General features: G+C 46.8%; 1 protein-coding gene across 1 annotated transcript; it reads right to left on the bottom strand.

The window, feature by feature from the left end:
- Positions 1-11,593: 11,593 nt before the first annotated feature.
- Positions 11,594-18,582, bottom strand: PRDM14 (PR/SET domain 14). The gene is given in 7 exon segments (XM_066205045.1): positions 11,594-11,821; positions 13,840-13,941; positions 15,227-15,429; positions 17,015-17,285; positions 17,460-17,802; positions 18,005-18,217; positions 18,299-18,582. Coding segments are annotated over 7 exon segments (1,644 nt in total).
- Positions 18,583-20,262: the final 1,680 nt, after the last annotated feature.

Raw genomic sequence — 20,262 nt, 5'->3', positions numbered from 1 at the left:
AAGGTATTTGCAGCAGGACAAAGACAAGGACCTGTGAAACACTAATACACCAAAACGTTCAAGAGGAACACTTCTATTGTTTTGGACTGAGTCAATGAAGAAATAGTAAACAGTGATTACAAATGTGTTAATCTGCTGAGTAAGACTGCGATTTAGAACAGCTCACTTGCACTGGTGACATGGTTCCTTTATTGCTCTTTGCCTATACACTACGAGGAGCAACGTGTTGCAGAGCACAGAAAGCAGAGGCTGGTCCCCAACAGGCTGTGGAGATGACACGAGGCCATGCCCTGAGGCTGTTTCCGTTGGAGGATACGTCCAGATGGGAGAAGAAAGCATAGCTGGCTGTGGGAAGTACGTGTTTGTTTCTCCCTTCAGTATAGTAATTATTTTTGAGGTCCATTAACATGTGGATCTTTCCCACCCACCCCCAACCCCCAGTTTGAAAAATACGAACTGTTACCCTCATCTGTCTTTACACAAGCCTATGAAGATCTAAGGACAAAAAGTGTGAATTGGCATCACACTGGGATATAAAAATATAACTACTCTAGTTTTCCCAAGTTTCTGCCGGGGACAATCAGCCCTGCTCCCACTTTAAGTGTCTTGAGAAAGCCCTCCTTCAGCAGAGAGACCACTGAGTAACAGAAGGCCAGTAAAAGAGCTCCAATACTTCCCTCTGCTGCAGGCTTCCACCTTGTCCTGGCTGCTGTAAGAGTTCCTTGGAGAAAGTGGCACTCAGAAATCAGCAAGGAAGCGGTTTGGAAGAGACCAACCTGCACCGGAGCCTGCCCTACACGGCTGGTACAGCCTAAACCAGCTCAGCTGGGCCAGAAACTCCAGGTCTGGGCTCATTGTATTACAAAGGAGCCATTGTAGTGGAATCAATAGGGACGTTTTAAAACACCCCTACATGACAATTCCAGTGGCAGAACAGAGCAAGTCAAAGAAGACTGTTCCTCATAGCAGGTTAAACTCCTGAGGGTGGAGATAATCTCACAGCAGGAAGGGAGGAAAGTGCTGTGCCTGCCTGGGCCAAGATGCTTTCACACTCCCCATAGCCAGCTTTAGGCTACAGAGCCGGCCATTATCAGAATCATTGTCATTATTATCCTAAAATCTGCTGCCTGACATTCAGGCATCTATCAGGAAAAGACCCCAGGCCCTATTAGTGCGGGCAATAAGCCCCCAGGAGGAGGGGAGGAAACTCATTCCTAGAGAAATTAACGTTGCTGCTGGCTACATTCCTATCAGCTTTGTTAATTCTGAAGTGACATTCATTGGTAAATCTGATTTTACCATGCTCTCCCATCAATCAGCAGGACAAGTCTCCTAACAGAGTTTTTTTTACTGTCACACACAATAATTTGCCTCACAGACACATGATCTACTGGCCCTGTGGGAAGCTGAGCATCAAGCCTCTGTGTCTATTTAAAAACCATGTGCCCACCACCATCAATGTGTCCTGACTGTGTCTGTGATATCTGCCTTTCTGCTCTCAAGCTGCAGTTCAGGAAGTTAGCATTTTCCTATTAAGCATATTAATCGATTGTGAAAGAACATGATGTTCTTTGGAAGCATCACTTGAGGATGGAGTGGCATTCTTTGAATTTTTAAAGTGACATTCTTTAAAAAGTGGCATGATGTTAAATATTAGAAAAATCCTTTACCTGGAGATGCTTCCGTTGCAAATGCACTCTAGAGATTAGAAAACGGTGTCCAACAAAGCCTGGTGTTTTCCAAAAAAAGTGTTAGAAAAACCTTGAGTTTTCATCCCACACCTCAGCAAGTCAAATCCCGCTGAGATTCTAATTCCTCAAGCTGATTCAGAAATGTTTTGCCCTGTTTTAGATGGCTGGTCACAACAGACAATATCTGACAGATTCTCATTTGCAATTCTCAGTTAATTGAATATTTTACCACCAACTGCATAAAATACAAAATGAATTAACAAATAGACTGCACACACTTGCTCTGGGAAATTAAACATTTGATTGTGATAGAATCTTTAAAGATCTGGTATAAAAAACCCAATAAACTTCTTGATATACTTCCATCTAAGTGAATGGAAACAGGTAAAAGCCTGCAATAGTCCTTTAGCTTTTTAGGGAGAAGTAAAAAAAAGGAACCTCTCAATTTCTTGCAGATTTATGTAAAACAATCCAAACTCATGAAACTGTGTGTGAAGAGCACAGTCTTTAAGGTGATGAATAGTACTAAAAGACCTCCTTACCATTCTGAAGGTAGTTAACTGAGCTGACTGCCTCGAGCATTGACACTTTTAAATGTCATGTTTATCAAGGGAAAGATGGGCTGAATTTGTAAAATATTTGTCCTTCTTCTGGGGCCATACATTAACCCATTAAACGGTGTAATCGCTTAATTTTCTTCTACTCCATACCCTGCGAGTGCTGACAAGCAAGGAAAAGAAAAGAGAGCCTGATGCTGAAGGAAAGTAAGTTGTGGCTGCCTGCTGGCAGGCGGGGAGGTGGGCAGGGGACTGCTGCGTGCCTCCCTCCCATGGGAATCGCTCTGGCAGCGGGTTAAAAGCTCTTCTTCACAGCCCCCCGGGGAGTGCCGTGTGTACGGCAACACATAATGCCGCCCAGCCGCCGGCTGAGGAAGGGATCTGCCCAAAAGCAAGAAGAGATGGGCAAGTGTTCATGCGGGGCTGTACATGCAGAAGGGGTGAGCAGAGGCAGAGCTGTTGGCCTGCTCTCATCAAGGCCCTGCTGAGCCCACCGCAGTGTCCGGGCTCTCCCCAACCACCACAAAACCGAGGTGCAGCCAGGCACCTCCGAAAAAACTACGGCAGGTTAAACTTCTGGCGAGTTTCTGATGACTGTAAAAACTCCCCTTTGGCCTTGGGTGCTATAACTGTTTATGAGGTTGACCTTTAATTACTCTCTCATGTAGAAATCTTTGATAATATGTCTTTGAAAGCTTGACAAATACGGACCTACACAGCACAGATCAATACCAATTTAGTAACATAGTAGAGCAGCTTCCACAAAAGCAGATGCTAAAAGGTATTACCAGCAAAGCTGCTTCAAAGGGCTTATCACTTCAGCTGGGCACCGTCAGCTCTTTCCTTTTACAGAAGGGTTTAGGGAATGTAATAAACAAATATGCAAGGGATGCCAAGTATTAACATGACATAAAGTCTGGGAAGGGTATGAAGCGTTAGAACCGAAGCTGTCAGCAGCTCTAGGACAAGAGTGACTGCCATCTGCCGTTGCTGTGGAGTTTTCTGCTCATCCCCATTTCAGGGCTGGAAAAAAGTTGATAGTGTTGAGTACCTGGCTTGAATGACACAGAACTTCTTGAAAAGCAGCTCCTTAGCAAATTCACTATCTTTTGCAACATGAATGCCATCCAAAGTAGCAATGAAACTGAGAGTGGCTAGTTGTTAATTCTATATTCAGTTTACTTGAATGTTCAGTGTTGATTGACTTTTCAAGTTTTAACAGACATTATACACATGAATGACCATACTTAGATGTACAGAAATGCATACATATGTGTGTGTATATGTAAACACAAATAAAATCAAAAAGCCATTAATATTCTGTTAAGAATGGTGAATACACTTGGAAAATGCCTACACAGTGCAGAGGAGGGAGTTATCAGTACAACCATGCAGTTATATAAAACAGAATCTCATAATCCAGAATAGTTAATTTTGATTTTAACCCAGCTAGTATGACTTATTATTTTCATACAAGTTTAATGCTTAGTGTCATAAGTACTATGGAAATATGTGGGGGTTCTCCCACTACAATGATTAAAAGCATAGAATATGCATCATCTCTGACCATCATAATACATTATAAGGAACTTGCTATTGTTCAAACCTAGTGAAAGTTTGCTGCTGGGAGGATGATTCCCAAAGACATAGATTTTAAAAAATGCAAAGATAAAATTTTAAAGGTTTTATAATAGCTTTTATTTCCTCATCACTGCTAGAAAAATCATTGATCCATCTACGAGACAGATAGACAGTTAAAGAAAAGCATCACAGACCAAAAAGCTGCACCGATTTTGGGGGAGGTTTTAAATGCTAAGAACAGCTTTAGTTTTCCTTCTCTTCTGAATTTCTGCAAAATAAATTGTTTTCTCTTATTCAGAAGAACAACTGTTCTCCTTTAGCTCTTCCATAGAACTTTTTTTTTTTGTTGTTATAACAACACCCTGGCCAAAACAGCTCCCAGGAGACAAAATCAATGGAAGCTATAAAGGAAGAATGTTTTTGTCATGCCAAGCCCTACTGCTCCTGTCTTATACTTACAAAACCATCAGCAACTAAATTGGAATAGACAGACCATCTGAATAGATTTGGCCAGTTACTCCAACTAGATAAAAAACCCCAATATATAGAAACAAACTCTGTTAACACTGTGATAGCAGCGTTACATCAGCATAGAAACAGGAAAGGAATTTAAAAGCCCTAATTCAGGGACCTTCCCCACGAGGAGGTAAGATCAGGCTGATTTTCTCTGAGGTTGCCTCCCTGCCTGCAGATCTGGCATTTGAACTCTCTGATGGAAAGCAACCCAAGAAATGCCAGTCTATCTGAAGGGATCCCTCTCCATCCCTCCTTTCTCAAATCTCCAAAACATAAGGCTGAGGACACCCTTGGGGAGGAGCCTGGTGGGGAATGAGTAAAGAACTCAAATGCTTCAGCAAATAACAAAATATCTCTTAACCAGGAATTTTCCCTTTTGGTGGCACATTTTTTCATACTGAATTTTGTTTCGTGTGTATTACACTTAACTGTATTTGTGATCTCTCCAGCTCTGAAATGAAGAGAAAGTCTTAAAAGAAGAGGCATGGGTTAAACAGAAGCCTACTCTGGTAACTATAGCAATATCCATACAAGATTTCATACTACTCTTGACTGGAGTTCCACCAAAGTTGAGAGGGAAAAACTGGTTTTGACTGGTGAACTTCTGAATCAGGCTTGTTACAGCGTGTGGAGCAAAGACACTCTGCAGAGGCCTCTTTGGGCCCTGCTGCCTTCAGAGCCAGGCTGTAGAGCCTTCTTTTTCTGCCTGCATAAGGAAAGGAACTTTCAAGAAGGCAGCTCCAGACACACCAGGAAAGTAAAATCCTATCCTCCAGGGGCTGAACTGTCTGTCTTCCAGCACTGAACATGGCGCATGGAAAGGAAAGCCCCCAGTCCCCCCAGCATCCTTCAGCACTCCCATCTCCAGCACTTCCTGCTCCTGTCTTGCCCATCTGCAGTAGCAGGAGGAGCAGGATGCTGCCAGCCCACGTTCCCACTCTCTCCTTACTGATGGGGACATCAGTGGGAAACAGCCAAATATCAAGATCTGGGAGCAGGCTCAAGAAAAGGGGCAGATTCCCCTTGGGTTCTTTCATAGGGGTTATCACATCCCTGACCAAAAAAAATAAAAAAAATTAAAAAAAAAAAAATTAAAACCAAATCCACTTTTCATTAAAAGAGTCTATTGGTGAAACTGATACTACAGAAATACACATTCCTGTGTGCTGCCATCCTGCTCCATAATGGCTCTTGCATTAGGCACTGGGGGCAGGGGGGCTGCTGTTGTCCATTTACTTTGGTAAAGATTGCTATTGAATGAAACCTTTAATGGGGTGTTTATGCTCCCGCTCAGCTAAGAGCTCCAAGCTTGCGGCAGAGTAGTCTTTCCCTCCACCTTGACAGCTAGCTGAGAATCAATACAGGTGGCCCTCAGCACTGCTGCCGGCCTGCCCTGGCTTCTGCACTGGGGTCACTTGTGGGAAAGCAAAACTTCTCTGGGGAGTGACTTTCCACAACACCCCCACCACCACTGCACTGACCCTCTGCAGCTCCAGAGGGAATGCCACTGTTCCCGCCTAGATTTACCTAGAGGACGGACTTACCCTTACTCTCTAGGAAGTGTGGGCCTCACAGCTTGATTTCACTTCAGGGATTATCTGTGAATTGCACTTTTCGGCCAGTAAAATCCAAGTAATCATCCCTATCTCTTTTCTTCATTCCCAGTGGATGTTTTCTCTGCTGCTGCATTTCTGTTCATGCCTAAGGTATCTCCTGCTGGTTCTGCTGAAGTCCCTGCAGTCAAAGTGGGAGGATTGCATTTTCTCACTGCTACTTTGCAGGCTGATAACACTGCAGTTTGCAAGACTGTGTGGCATTCTCACACTAAGGCATTCAAAAGTGTTCTCTACACTACTGAATTGCTGGGCCAGCCAGAGGTTAGGCCAGGGACAAAGATTAGTCTCGTGGGTTTGAGTCCGGTTTGCCACTGCTGCAGTGGAGATAAGCTGGGGTTTCAGGACAGCCCCTACAGCAAGGCTGCTGCAGAGTAGCTGGCTGGGGATGGAGAAGGAATAGTCACTCAAGTCTCAAGTCTGCAGGAGAGGCAGAGGGGCTTTTACACTCCACTGGTGCTGCTGCATAGCCCCAGTTGTCAACACCCAGCCCCAGGAACCTTCGAGGGTACTGGCTTTTAGAAAAGCTGTTCACTGGTGGAGATGAAGGCCCTTTTAAGGTTTGAGTCAAACACCACAAAACCACAGACTGAAAGTCTGGACATGTTTCACCTAAGGTTGAAAAAGAGCAAAAGGAGAGAGCAAAGACAGACCCCTCATATGCCCAAGGCCCTGCACTAAGTGTGTTAGGGAGAGGCAGAAGGGAAAACGTGCAAGGGCATGCGTATCAGGAGAGAAAGGGAAATGAAGGTGACGGTAACTGTATCTGTAGGAGTGAAACAAACACCTGCACTTGCTGCAAAGGCCTGTAGGAGACTGGGGACCCAAGGAATGGCTTTCTTAAGAAGGGGTCAGCCAGTCAGGGCTCCTCTGGTAAATGATCTCTCTTGTTTAATGGAGAGTTTGGCACTGACCAATATCTTTTAGTGGCATTATCTTCAATTCACTAAGCTCCTTGCTGCTTTTCACCTTCCTTCAGTGGTTAACCACCTCCCTGCTCTCTAGAGTGAGCAGCAGGACAGGGGCTGGGACAGCAGGGGCTGGGAACGAGGTGTTTGAAAAACAGGGATATGCAGGGGATGCTAGAGGGAGCAGATGTCGGTGGTCAGGCCTTTTGTTCTCTCACACTTGCAAGCTTGAGCTCTGGGACCACCTTTTCTTTTTGTCTCCCCATTGTCATTTACCCAGGAGGAGCATTTCAGGAGTTAGCCTCACACAGTCTCTCTCCCGGCACCCCTCTGCTCCAACAAAGCAGTTGATTGCCCTCATACTCTGGTTTCTATTTAGATCACTTTCGATCAACATTTAAAAAACTCTGACAGAGTTAATGCAGAACACTTAAAATCAGCTAGTGTCTTACAGGAGTGATTAGTCCCAGCGACTTGTCTTGCTGCTCCCCTTGGCAGGACCATTTTAATCCTAGTTAAGGGGAAAAAGAGCCAGGGTGCACACGCATCCCTTGCCTTAGTGAATGCAGTGACAATGTGACCTCAGGCAGGGACATCACCTCACAGCCACTTTTAAGCCAAACTGAGTGAGAAACATGGGATTTTACACATAGTGTATAACTGTAGTTACTACCGTGGAAAATAACACTTCTGTCCTATATTTGAAGATGCCAAGAAATGGAAGAGATGAATTTAGTACAGTGTGTAAAGCCATAGCCCAGCCCCCTGAGAACTGCAGGGATGTCCCTCCTGCTGCCTTAGCTCAGAAATAGCTGCAGGAGCATGGAGCATCACGGTGCCTGCCCAGGACAGACCTGGCAGCCAGGACTGCCCAGCAAAAGGACTGAGCCTTTACACATGGTCACAAATACTTTTTTTTTCTGCTGAACTTGCAGTGCAGCCTTCTTCTTGCACACGTCCTTCTGTGCCATGCAGTCATTCTGGGAACCTGCCAGATAAAAAAGCGCAGCATGCACACAAGCCCCCTCTGTCTCCCCCCTTCTTACGGTGTCATACAGACACTAGCTGTATGTATAAATATCCAAAACTCCTCTGCTGGATGAGCTGGCTGGAGCTGCACATTCACTCAGCAGCTGAGAGCACAGCCACAAAAAGCGCAAGTAAATATGTAAATCCTTTCCTGAGGGAGGAAAACCTCAACTCACTGGACACACAGGGTACAGGTAGACTACAGGAGCATTCCCTAATCTCTCCTAACCCCTCTCTGAACAGTAATCTGTTTGCTCTGACAATCAGTGCATTTTTGATTTCAGGAAATTAAAATCTGCCTTGGTCTGACAGGTGGCTCAGATTGACCTCTCTTCCTGATCCGTTTCTCCCCACCCTGCTGTGAAGTGTGCAGAGCCAAGTGCCATCCTCACTGGCCCGAGCCCCAACACAGCTGGGACTCGCTATTCAAAAGGGAGAATGACTCTATAGGGTAGTTAAATGCTACAAGGTAGTTTCTTTTTAGTGCTCAATCTGGATCCATCATCTTGCTTGCAAGTGGGAGTGAACTCAATCCAGAACTGAATGGCCTCAGCTTTCATGGACTGCTGGGGCACTTAAGACCAAATCCATCAAGACACTGGGTGCCTTTGACTTCTTGTGCAGTTAGCTGCTGATCAGCAGGACAAGGACTGGAATTCCCAAGAGGCAGTTTGACTCTGTAACAGCTTACAAATAACGCAGAAAACACTCTTCATCTATTTGCTAGTACCTCAAATACACAACTCTGTGCATCTGGCAGAAAGCAAGCCATAGCCCGTTACTGTGCACAGTAGCCTCCAAAAATTTATTTTTATTATTTGCATGAATGTAAGTGTAATAATAATAATAGGAAAGATGGGTGCTAATGTCTTTAAAAACAACTCGATGGGTGAGGGTCACGAGTTGACAAACGAGTGTTAATGTCTTTGAGATGGGTCTTAATGTCTCTACCAACCTCACGCTGCAAGTGTTACAGAGCCCATACAGTTTGACTACAGTTAAAACTCCTAAAATGGGTCCAGGCAAAGTCTGTTGCAGAACCTAGAGTTTTAACTTCTGAACTTTGGGAAAAGATGACATGTTCAAGTCAGTTAGGGAAGGCTGTATCTCAGCCAGTGGGGAAAGGAAGAGGGCGTCATGTGGCCGGGAGTTTAGAATAAAAGGGGAGCTGGATCTTCCTAAATCCCAGTGGACTCTCCCTTCCTTTATTCAAATAAAGTTGCAAGACTCCTCTGTCTCTTACTGGCTCTTCATAGCATAACTTTTCTGCACAATAATTAGCATCAAAATTTATGTATACGGTTTTAATGTGCAAGACAGCCAGTACCTTCAATCACAAGTACAACTCTTCACATACTCCTTTACAGGCAACACATCAAATACTATAGAAAGGTGCAAATAATTTAGCAAAATACATCTGAGGTTTCTTCAAGAAAAAGAAAATGCACACAAGAGAACCACAGAGGCACCATTTAAATGTACAGCCTTCATTCAGAACAAAAAAGGAGGTTACCTGCATGGGAAGTTAACCAGACGTTTCACAGTACTTCAAAGCCGTTCCTAGTCATAACTCTTTCTTCATTAGTAGGTAGTTTATTTCACCATTTTTTTAAAGGGACTGAACTAACAAAGGCTTCACACATAATTCTTGTTTCTGTTGGCCAGGATTTTGTATGGTCGTATCTATTTTCCTAACAGCAGGCAGCTGGAAGAAGGGTTCAGCTCCCCCACCTGTTCTACAGCATGGTTTGTACACATAAGTATTGTGAGAATTATCTGCTCAGGAGTGAATTTTACCTATTTAGGGGCCAGGGATTCAGACCTCAATATGTAAAAAAAATAGCCTGCTGTATTATAGTAATACTTGGTATTTGGCAAAAAACAATAATCAGAGCATGATTTTCATTCTACCCTAAAACCTACATGTGTAAACATAAGATACAAATGGACTTGCTTATTTCAGATACTGCCAAGTGCTGGGCTTCATTATTTTATTTTGTTTACCAGTTAGTGATTCAACAAATACATAAAAAATATTTTACCATGAAAACAATGAGAACACAGCAACTTTAAATACAAAAAACCTTATAAAAAAATAGTGCAAATCAATGTATTTAAGGATACTGTATCTACACAGTATAATTAAATGCACAAGTAATATTTTTTTCTATTTCTACGCTGTATTTAAAGAGACTGCTTAAGTTGGCACAAAATAAAACCTTTACTTTCTTATATTTTATGTGCAAAATTCTTGTTAATCCTAGCTGACCTGGGACACTTTGAAGAGAATTTTATCATCCCAGTAATATTGAACTACCTGTGTTTATCAACAAGCTCCAGGAATGACTTCCATTAGTCCTCCTCGATGCAGCACAGAGTCCCACTGACACAGTGAGCCCTCTCAAACGCACAGCCTCCTGCCAGTCGTGGTGATCACTCAGTGAAAATAAAAACTTCTATACCAATTACAGCACTCCCTATCCTCAGCAGTCCTTCAGCACGGGCTTTTGGTAAAGCCTCCTAGTTAAGATTTCACATTGGTAAGGAATCCCACTTTTTTAAGAATTCTTAACAATTTTGAAAGTACATAAATGTGCACAAATCACTTCTGCCTTGCTTGTACGGCCAGACACGGAGGATGACACCTTCCAGTCCTCCCATGGGAGCAAAGCCTTTCCTGCAGACTGGGGAAGGAATTCCATGTGCAGAGTTTTAGGCACTGGCAAGTCCTGATATCGCTTATTTGACACTTTAAATCTTAAAATTTTGAGCAAAGGAAGGGAGTGCTACTGTAACAGTCATCCAACATAAAGCCAGGAGGAAGCAGAGGGGCCCACCCTTCATATCAGGGTTTGCTGCAAGGATTCACTTGGCCAGGTTGAGGGAAATTCAGAAAGAAGAGCCCAATACTGGGATTGTGCTTGCCCCTGGCCATTTCTGAGTCCACAATGAAACCCCTCTGTTAGGTCACTTGACTGCTCATGATCCACACAATGGCTGGCTCACTGATGCTTGAGAATATCACCATGTTTGGTCCTCCAAATCCTTAAGAAGACAAAACAAGCCACCACTATCTCTTTTAGCTAGGATATCAGGCCTTATATCTTACCACACCCCACTTCTCTCCCTCTGGGCTAACTAGCATCCAGCACCCTCTGGAAGGGTTGCTCTCACAGTCCTGGAGCTCTCATCAGTCTCCCAGCAGCTGAACGATTTAAAAAAGCTCTCTGTTGGTCCAGCAGTCAGTATCAGGAAGTTCACATTTAAATAGAACATCACTAAAATACAGGTTAAGGGTAAGCAGACCATATACCTGTGGTCAAACAACACGAACAGGTTAAATCAGCTTTGAGAGATGCACCTGATTAGAACACCCCTTGCACAAGCTTTGATACAGACTGTACCAGGCAGTCCACAGGCATTAGGGATGAAGAAACACTCCTCACAGTGATATTTGTGCACAAAGTGGGTCTGGAAGGTAAAATTCCATCCTGCCTTTAGAGATTAGGGTATGAGAGGAGAGAGAGAGTGGCATCAGGGTATATCCTGTTCCTTGTGCTCAGTCATGTGCCCTGGGTCCAGAGACCAGACCTACCCTCAGAGCCACTGCTGCGCTGTGCACACAGCCACGCACAAAGAGACACACACAGACCGACGGACACACGAGCTGGTCCAGGACACGTCCACAGGGTTCCTGACTAGTGAGCAGCATGAATCTTCATGTGGAAGTTGTAATCCTCCTGCTCGGGGAAGTGCTGGCCGCACTGGGAACACGTGCTGCCCCTGTCCTTGCTGTGCGTGCGCCGCACGTGGCTGTCGTGTGCCGCGTGCGAGGCGAAGGCTTTGCCGCAGTGCTTGCACTTGAAGGGCTTCTCCCCCGAGTGCTGCCGGATGTGAGTGCGCAGGATGCTGGATGCTGTGAAGGCCTGGAAGGGCAGGGATCATCGGAAAGGAGATGGAAGTTGCAAGTAATTTGCTTTCACATGTGCAAATCCCCACCTTCAGCTAACCCAGACCCCATCAGAAGCATGTTACCCTGAAAATTAAGTCCTGAAATAACTCAAATCCTCAGGTAAGTGGAAAGAAATAATGAAAACTCCCAGCAACAAGGAATCAAAAGGCAACAACCATTGCTATACAGATGTAGCTGAGTGTATGGAGATAGATGAAGCTCAGAGAAAGATTTCTGACCAAAGACACCAGTAAATATCTTCTATATGTCAGGGGGAAGAAGTCAATACTGCCTTAATTAGCATAGCAGCTTCTTAATGTTTGGGAAACATAATGCAGGCTTTTCTTCCAGTTTTTGTTTATAAAGTTAAACCCTTTGACTGTCTTGGGATTCAGCTGCTAAAATTCATCCATTCAGTCCACCATATATCCCTTACAGGTTCATTTTCCCTGCTCCATCATACTCTTCTTTTCTGCAGGCAGAGTTTCCAGCCTGTTCCCCCACCACTAACACATTTGAGTAGCAAAGTCATAACGACTCCTCCTCCATTTGGGGATAAAACTCTCATTAAAACTTGATCAGGAATGTTGTAAAGTTGCCCATATTTCCCCCATTTTTTCATGTCCGAAGAGTTATAATTTCAGGCCCTTCGCTATTTGCAGACCACACAAAATAAATACTCTAGTAAATTTTCACAGCAAAAAGCAGTACATCTTAGATATCCTTTCGCTAGGAACCTTATAACACAAAATGATCACAGACTTCTGTACATAAGTCCTTGGAGGAGTATATCAAGGGCAAAAATACGTTTTGGTGAGAGAATGGTGATGTTGACCCAGCACTGCTCCTTTAATCTCACAATGTTCCTGAAATAAGTGACCACTGATTTCCAGCAAAGGAACTGGAAAAGCAAAGCCACTGTTAGAGGTAGAAGAGGAAAAGAAGAATCGTAATTGCATAGGAGGTGGCAGTGGGGATTCATTAAAACAGACCCTAGTTTTTCAGCCTCAGAAATGATGGCTATGTCCTAGGATAGCTGCATCCTGTAGCCTGAGGACTAATAGTTTAACCTGATCCAATCCACAACAGTCCAACCAGAACTGGCTGGGAACTGGTCAAGTGTCCCTTGAGATTTCTTTACAGGGCAGCCCATAAAGCTCTGCCACCTTCTTTTGTGATCAGAATATTGAGGACAATATTTCATCCTAATCTCTGCATACAAGTATGTTCAGGATCATGGGGAGACAAAGAAGTATAAATAATCACAAGGAGTTTCCTCTAAGATTCTTCACAGCACGACACTTCAGCTTTGTGTGAGTCCAGCCAGTCAGAAAAAAAAGCACTTCTCTCTCTACAAAATCAGGAGCAGGTTATCACTGTTGATGGGGTTTCTGCATTGCATGGACACTCCATGGCACCTGCAGCTCTAACAATATTCATCTTTCAACAGCCTGTCAGCACTTTCACACTTTCACAGGGACAGCTCACCTGAATCATCCATGCTGTGATGGACAGTAAAGCAGAGCACATCTTTGATCAGGGCTGTATGGTTCTCTTTCTGTTCTATTTTAAGTGCAACCTCCATGCCCATCTGCCCGTCAACAGCACTGATATTTCAAGGGAAGCATGCACAAATTCATATTGTCCAGGTTCAGTTTATAGGCCAAATCTGTTTATTGCAGTCCAGAAGCAGTGTCAATCACCCCAAAAATTAAACTATCTGATGAAAAAGTGGGATACTGGATCTAACTGCATGCTTTGTATGGTATCTGAAATGCTATCAAGCTTCCCTAAACCTTATTTCTGCAGCAGACCACTGAGCAGGGATGAACCATAAATTCCATGTCAGATGAGACCAGTCTCATCCAGCCCTGTCACCTTACCTCACAACTGCCCAGAATATACACCCCCTTATCTCATTACCAGTTAAATACAAAGCATTTTCTTGAAAGAAAGCACAGAAGAAACAAAGCACAAAGGGCTTTGCCTTACCTTGTTGCAGTAGACACATTTGTAGGGTCGCTCCCCAGAGTGAACCCTCATGTGTTTGTTCAGGCTGGAGGATTGAGAAAAGCTCTTCCCACACACAGAGCACTGGAGAAAAGAAAAGGAATAAAGTTAAAAGGAAGCATGTAACTGCAAATTTAAAAGGAAAGATAAAGTATGTGGATGATATGCACATTTTTTACATGTAATCGAGATATACATATGTATTTATGTATTCATCTGTAAACAGAATAGTAAATTTAAGATGCAATGAATTGAAATACCCAGAAGTTAGTCAGGTTTTAAGAACAGATTTGCCTGCATATGTATATATATTAAAACCATGCAAAATTTCAAATCATTTGTGTCAAAATTGTTTTCATAAAATTGTTGTTTTTCAGAACAGACAATACTGATTTTCAGTAATAAAAATCGGAAAATTTGTGTAAAATCACTTTTAAAAAATATAAATCAAGCCCAAATTTAAATTTTTCCCCTAAAAGATAAACTATCTAAAGAAGAAAATAATCTTAAATTCAAGGCGAGGGAAAGGAACATGAATTAATTGCATGGTATTTAATACATCATATTTAATGGAATATTTTTTATCTGTTACTAATTCCATGCAGATATTCTGACATTGTAATAATGCCATTTTAGTTATAAAATATTTTTCTGAAAAAAAAGAGATACACATTATAGGATGAACTATACAGTAGATATTTGGAGAAATTTGTAGACTGATTTAGTGGTGCCATTTCAAGCGCTAGAACTTGCCCTTCCCAAGCTTTTAGAAAAAGTCTGATTTTCCATTCCCTGTGCTGCTAGAGAAAATTGGTGCTAGAAGCAAGGTATTTGGTGGAGATGAGTAAAGCATCTCAAAGATTTGCTTTCATCAATTGAAAATCTGCTTCACACTGAATGTAAAACTTCTAAGCCCTGTTTGGTCCAACAGACATAGATAAAGCTGTGGTCAGCTCTCAGACCAAAGGGTGGGGTGTGGGAAACAGACATGAGACATCTCTCCCCTGATCCTGGACAAGCCTAGCACTTTTAAACACAAGTTAACCCCACACTGTGTAAGAAAAGGAGCAACACTCATATGCAAACATCCAAAAAGCCCAGGAGAAATTTTGCTTCTTTTTAATCTCTTACTGACACTGCGGGTTTTTGGGGTTGGGTTGGTTTTTTTTTTTCCCCCCCTAACCCTAAATCCATTAAATTTATTTAACCAAGCATTGCTGCACTTCCTGAGCAGTCCCACCAGGAAACTGCCTGGGAAACTGGAGGAGGAGGAATGTTACCAGCATCTTACCTGGACCAAAAGAAAGATCCATTATTAAGTACTCTCAGAAGAGCCAGTGACTGACGAGAGACCCGGGAGCAGGCTCACCTTGTGAGGTCTGTGCTTTTCGTGAACGTGGAGAATATGGATCCTCAGCCTGTCTCTTTTTTCAAAGGATCGGTCACAAAGGTGACAAGGGAATTTGCGGTCCCCCTGGTCCACGCAGCGGGTGTACTTGAGGTGTTTGTCCCGGTAGTACTTGTAGGCAAAAACTTTGCCGCAGCGCTCACACTTGAAGCTCTCCCCGGCTTCTGTACAGCAGAAGGGAAAGTGCCACCTCTCCGTTACACCACGGCAAAAGGGATTCAGATCAAATCAGCATCCTTGTCAGAGCTGGGAGCCCTACAGGGAACTTTAAGTCTCTGAGAGGGCAACGACTGTAAACGGATGCTGGCAAAATTAGCAAAATTCCTGCCGTGTCTCCTGAGCATTCGCAGTGCTCCCCTAGCCTTTTTAGAGGAGGAGAACAAACCAGAGCTCACAGTCTGCTAATATTACTCGGTTTAGCTACTAACTTCGGCAAAACCAGGATTTCATCTTTGTATATACATAAATAGCAATGTGGAAAAATAGAAAGCATGTGGAAAAACTATTCAGAGTCCCACATAAAAACTTCTCCCCGTACGGAACTGTTGTGAGATATTTCTTATCAGAATTGTCCGCAAATTTTGCCAGCCATCCCAAAAGGAAAAGTAATTTTGCACACCTTTTCTATCGTTTTCAAATAACTGTCACATTAATGACACTTTTATTTTTGGGTGTTTTTGTGGGGGTTTTTTTTTTGGGGGGGGGGGGTTGCGGGTTTTTTTGTTTTTTGGGGTTTTTTTTTTGTATTTCAATGATTTTTAATCACTGAATTTAGAAAAAAAACAGCAGAAAAATTTCAGACGTTTATACATTCTTTTCTGTCTTTAATAAAAGTGGTTTTAGGTTAAGCCTTAAGATGAAATGAACAATTTAGCAACTGTCTGAATTAGACACTTCAAGACAACAGGTACAGAATTTTCCATGCCAAATTTTCACGTCAATTTGCTTCACTCCCTTTCTGCTGCACCCGGCTGACCCATCTCTTCCCTGCTCCAGCTCTTCCCGCATTGGCACAAATCTGTTTTCTCCATACATAAGTTGTGCTTATAAGAACATCATACTTTCTGTACATTACGAGTAGAACTACCCTCCCTTCGGCGTAAGTGCATTTGACATTTCTTTTGCAAGCACTATTGGCTTTACGGGATCGGAACGACTTCACCCTGCCTCATATACTGAGAGCGTTAATTACACTAAAGTCAGGTGTGCAAGCGTAAGATGAAACAGGACCAAAACTGGAATAACCCCGAAAAGCCCATCTCCTCCCAAAACGAGACCCTGAAAAACGGCGCTTCGGGGCCGAGGCAAGCTCAGCCCACGACCACCAGATGTTTTACAATCGTCAGACCAACCAACACTTTCCCCGAGGAACCGCGGACTGGGAGCGGGCTGCCGGCGGAAGAACGGGGAGCCTCTTGCTCCGCGCTGCCGGCAGCCCTCGGACTCCCCGGTGCCGAGGGGAAGCTGCTGCTTCGGGGCGCTGGATGCTGCAGGAAGGGGCGGCCGGGGATCCCGGGGAGGGCGGGCAGACCCGAGGGACCAGGACTACGGGGCCATCGCTCCCGCGGCAGGATACCGCTCAACCACCACCGCCTCATCCCAGGGTCTGGGAAGTCTTTGAAATAAAACAGCTGGACAAGGGTGATGCCTGTGTTTCTTTACCTCCCTTCGTGTGAATCTAATCCGGGCCAGGCACATGTCCGTGGGAATAAGGGGCAGTGTCACCCAAGGGATTGCTGGCAGGCTCACCTTCGGGGTGCTGCGGGGGTTTCTTCCCCTCTGCCATGCCCTTCAAGCTGATGGGGATGCCCAGAAATTGCACGTAGCAATCGCCATACCACACCAGCAGCTCCTGCTTCGGGAAGATTTCCTTGCAGGTCTCGTAGAAGATTTGTCCCTGGTACTGGATAGCCGTCAAATTCTGCTCCTCGGGGAACCTGGCACAGTTCACCAGGGACATCCAGTTGCCAGCGGCTCCCTTCCCGTCTATAAAGTGGCTCAGACTACCGTATTCAAAGATCTGGAGTGGAGAGAAGAAAGGATCAGGTTTGACCGCATACGTCCCGCTCTCACCAGTCCTACCACCCACACTGGGCCGAGCCCCTCTTGCAGGCTACGGTAAAAGGGGACGCCGAAAACCTCGCCCCGGCCCCGCGTTGGGGGTGCGGGGTGAGCCCGACGGTGCCTCCGCTACCTCCCACATCAGCGAGTTGTCGTCGTAAGTCTTGATCTCGCTCGTGTTGACCACTTTGCCTTGGAAAGGGCCGAAGCGGACTCCTTTCGGGATGGGTTCAGTACAGAAGACTCCGAGCTGGGACACGTCCCCGTAGGCCACCCGGAGCACCGCGAGCCCTGCGGGTGACAGGGGGCTGAGCGCGGTGCGGCGCGGGCGGGCGCAGCGCGGGCGGGCCGGGCCCTACCTTCGGGTAGCTGCAGCGAGTCCCGGTCGAGCAGCGGGGCGGCCGAGTCCGCAGCGCCTGCAGGAGAGGAACCCCTTCTTCAGCACGGCACCGGCCCTGCCAGGAGCGGGTCCTATGTCCCCGACAAAGGCCGCAGCCCAAATCGCCGCCTGGCTTTTTCCAGGTGTGGGCTCGTAACGCGAGAAACCACCGGGGAAAAAAAAGTCCGACGTGCCCCCGGTGATGGCCTTTCAGCCTGGATGCCTGCACCCTTTTTGGGACTGTCCGCGAACCCTCCCGCACACCTGGCTACAAGGAGCGATCTGCCGCCCGGTGTCATCCTGTGCCCCACTGGCCGCCGTCGAATATCCCCTTACCCGAGCTGACGGGGGCCAGCCGGAGCCCCGAGATGGCGTGGAGATTCCCGGTGGGCTGGCTGCTCCGGAGTGCCCCGTACAGCACCGCGTTGAGCTCCTCCTCGGTGAAGTGGTACCTGTAGCTCTGCCCCGCCGCCCCGTCTGTCCCCGGGCTGCGGGCAGCCCTGTGCGGGGGGCTCGGGTAGGGCGGCGAGAGCGACCCCGGGGCCCCCGTCCCGAGGGCCGAGCCCTCACTGGGAGGGAAGGGGGCCGGCAACCCGGTGTAGACGGGCAAAGGAAGGCTGGGGAAAGGGTCGATGGGCAGGGGAGGGGGCTGGCTCAGGAAAGCGGGGACCCTGCTGAAGGTGAAGGGAGGCAGAGGCGGCGAGGAGGAAACCAGCCCGCCCAGGGGTTTCAGGGGCTGGAAGAAGTCGGGGGCCGTCTCGAAGTAAGGGGCGGGAGGGAAGAAAGAGGGGTAGTAGGAGGTGAGGCCGGCGGAACTCATCCCGAGAGAGTCTCCGCCGTCTCCGGGGTTCGACTGGCCGGCCAGGGACAGAGCCATGTCGGGAAGAGCCGGGCTGGGAAGGAGAAGAGGGATCTGTCGGGAAGCAGTGGGGCAGACACCTGGGTGCTCCCTCTGTGGGGCGGGGGCGGGACGGAGGCGCCGGAGCCGCCGCCCGCGGCTATATCGGCCCGAGGAGCGGGGCGGGGAAGGTGGGCACGGGCGGCGGCTGCTGCCCTGGGGGCCGCACAGCCCCGGGGGCGGGCGGGGATGCTGCCCCGGTCGGCACGGCTACCCTGGGGAGGAGCCACGGCTACTCACTGAGCGGCCGGGCCACCCCTCCCCACCTCGGGGGAGGGGAGGGGAGGGGGGGGTGGTCCAGCCTCCCGGACCCACCTTCCCTACCGCCGGTTCTGCCCTCCCCCTCTCCAAGCCTCGGCCCGGGGGCCCGGCCGCAGCCTCGTGGGCTCTGGCCTCCCCCAGAGCAGGAGGCCGGGGTGCGGGAGCGCTGCTCCCCACGGACCACCTGCTGCTGGAGGTGAGGGTTCTGTGGGGCAGGACACACGGCTCCCACACAGTGTCTTCGGGGGCTGCAGGGCTGAGGTTTGAATATGGAAAGGCAGAAAACGCCGCTGAAACTCCAGTGACCTGGACACACGGGAGCGGCGCGCTCTCAGTCACTGCAGGCTTCACGGGCGCTGCTGAAGTGCTTTTACTCTAGCCTGGGGCGTGCTGTTAGGTGCTTAGCAAAACACTGGGCTCCTGCTGGGGTTTTCATGGCTCCATGACCAGGCCTATGCTAACCTGCCCAGGATGGGACCAGAGGAAGACACCTGGCCCTTGCCTCCTGCAGAGGTGCTGTCTATGATTCCATCCCGGGTTTCTATAGGGTTCCTCCTGCTTTCCTTCCTGGTGGATAAATGGCAAAATTGCAATGAAAAGGGGACTTGGAAGGGGCTGGTGGTTCCTAGGTGCCCAGGTGTTCACTTTGCAGAGTGTCATCCCTGCTGGTGCAGGGAGATGGAGAAATCTTCAGCCCAGGACAAAACCCCATACAGTGTGTTACTGTAGAGCTCCCTCTTGAGTAGCTCATTCCAGCCTTGGTGACACTGCACATGCAGGCATGGAGGGAAGGGACAGGATGGGTTCTGCTGCACTGTAGAGGGCTTGAGGACTTGCACCCATGGGTCTCTCTCAGAGAAAGGCAGCACAGGGCTTCCTGGGGCAGAGCATGGCACGAGCCAAACTGCATACGGACACAGCAGGAGTGGGGAACACAGCCAGGCTTAGCACCTGGAATTTAAAATGCCATTTCAGTGGTAATATTTGGTGTGCTGTAAAAATTAATTACCATGGCTCCATGTAGTCCTGTGTAAAATATTGCCTTCACCCCAAAAGAAGGGATGCGTTAGGAAGCACTTGAAGCAGCCCCAGACAGAGAAACCTCAGCTCCAGACACAGTCACTGCCTGCACTTGACCAGAGGTGAAGCCGTCCTTTCAGTCCTGATTTCTTATCTGGCCTGAATGAAGTGCCCTGAAATGGAGAGTTTGAGAAAGGATCACTGACTGCCCAGAGCAATGAGGGTGTTCAGCCCTCATTCCTTCAGGCACTGCAATTCCTACTTACCGCAAGCTTTCATTTGCAATCTCCCTTTCTCACTTAGGACATAAACACTAAGACAGCAACACAAGCACACAGCCTCACTGGAGAGAGACACAGAGCTGATCCAGTCTCTCTC

This window comes from Chamaea fasciata, unplaced genomic scaffold, assembly GCF_029207755.1.
Source record: "Chamaea fasciata isolate MVZ Bird 193981 ecotype frontalis unplaced genomic scaffold, bChaFas1.0.hap1 SCAF_1, whole genome shotgun sequence".
Classification (NCBI taxonomy): domain Eukaryota; kingdom Metazoa; phylum Chordata; class Aves; order Passeriformes; family Sylviidae; genus Chamaea; species Chamaea fasciata.
The sequence above is the reverse complement of the archived record's forward strand: the minus strand, read 5'-3'. Positions and strand labels throughout refer to the sequence as shown.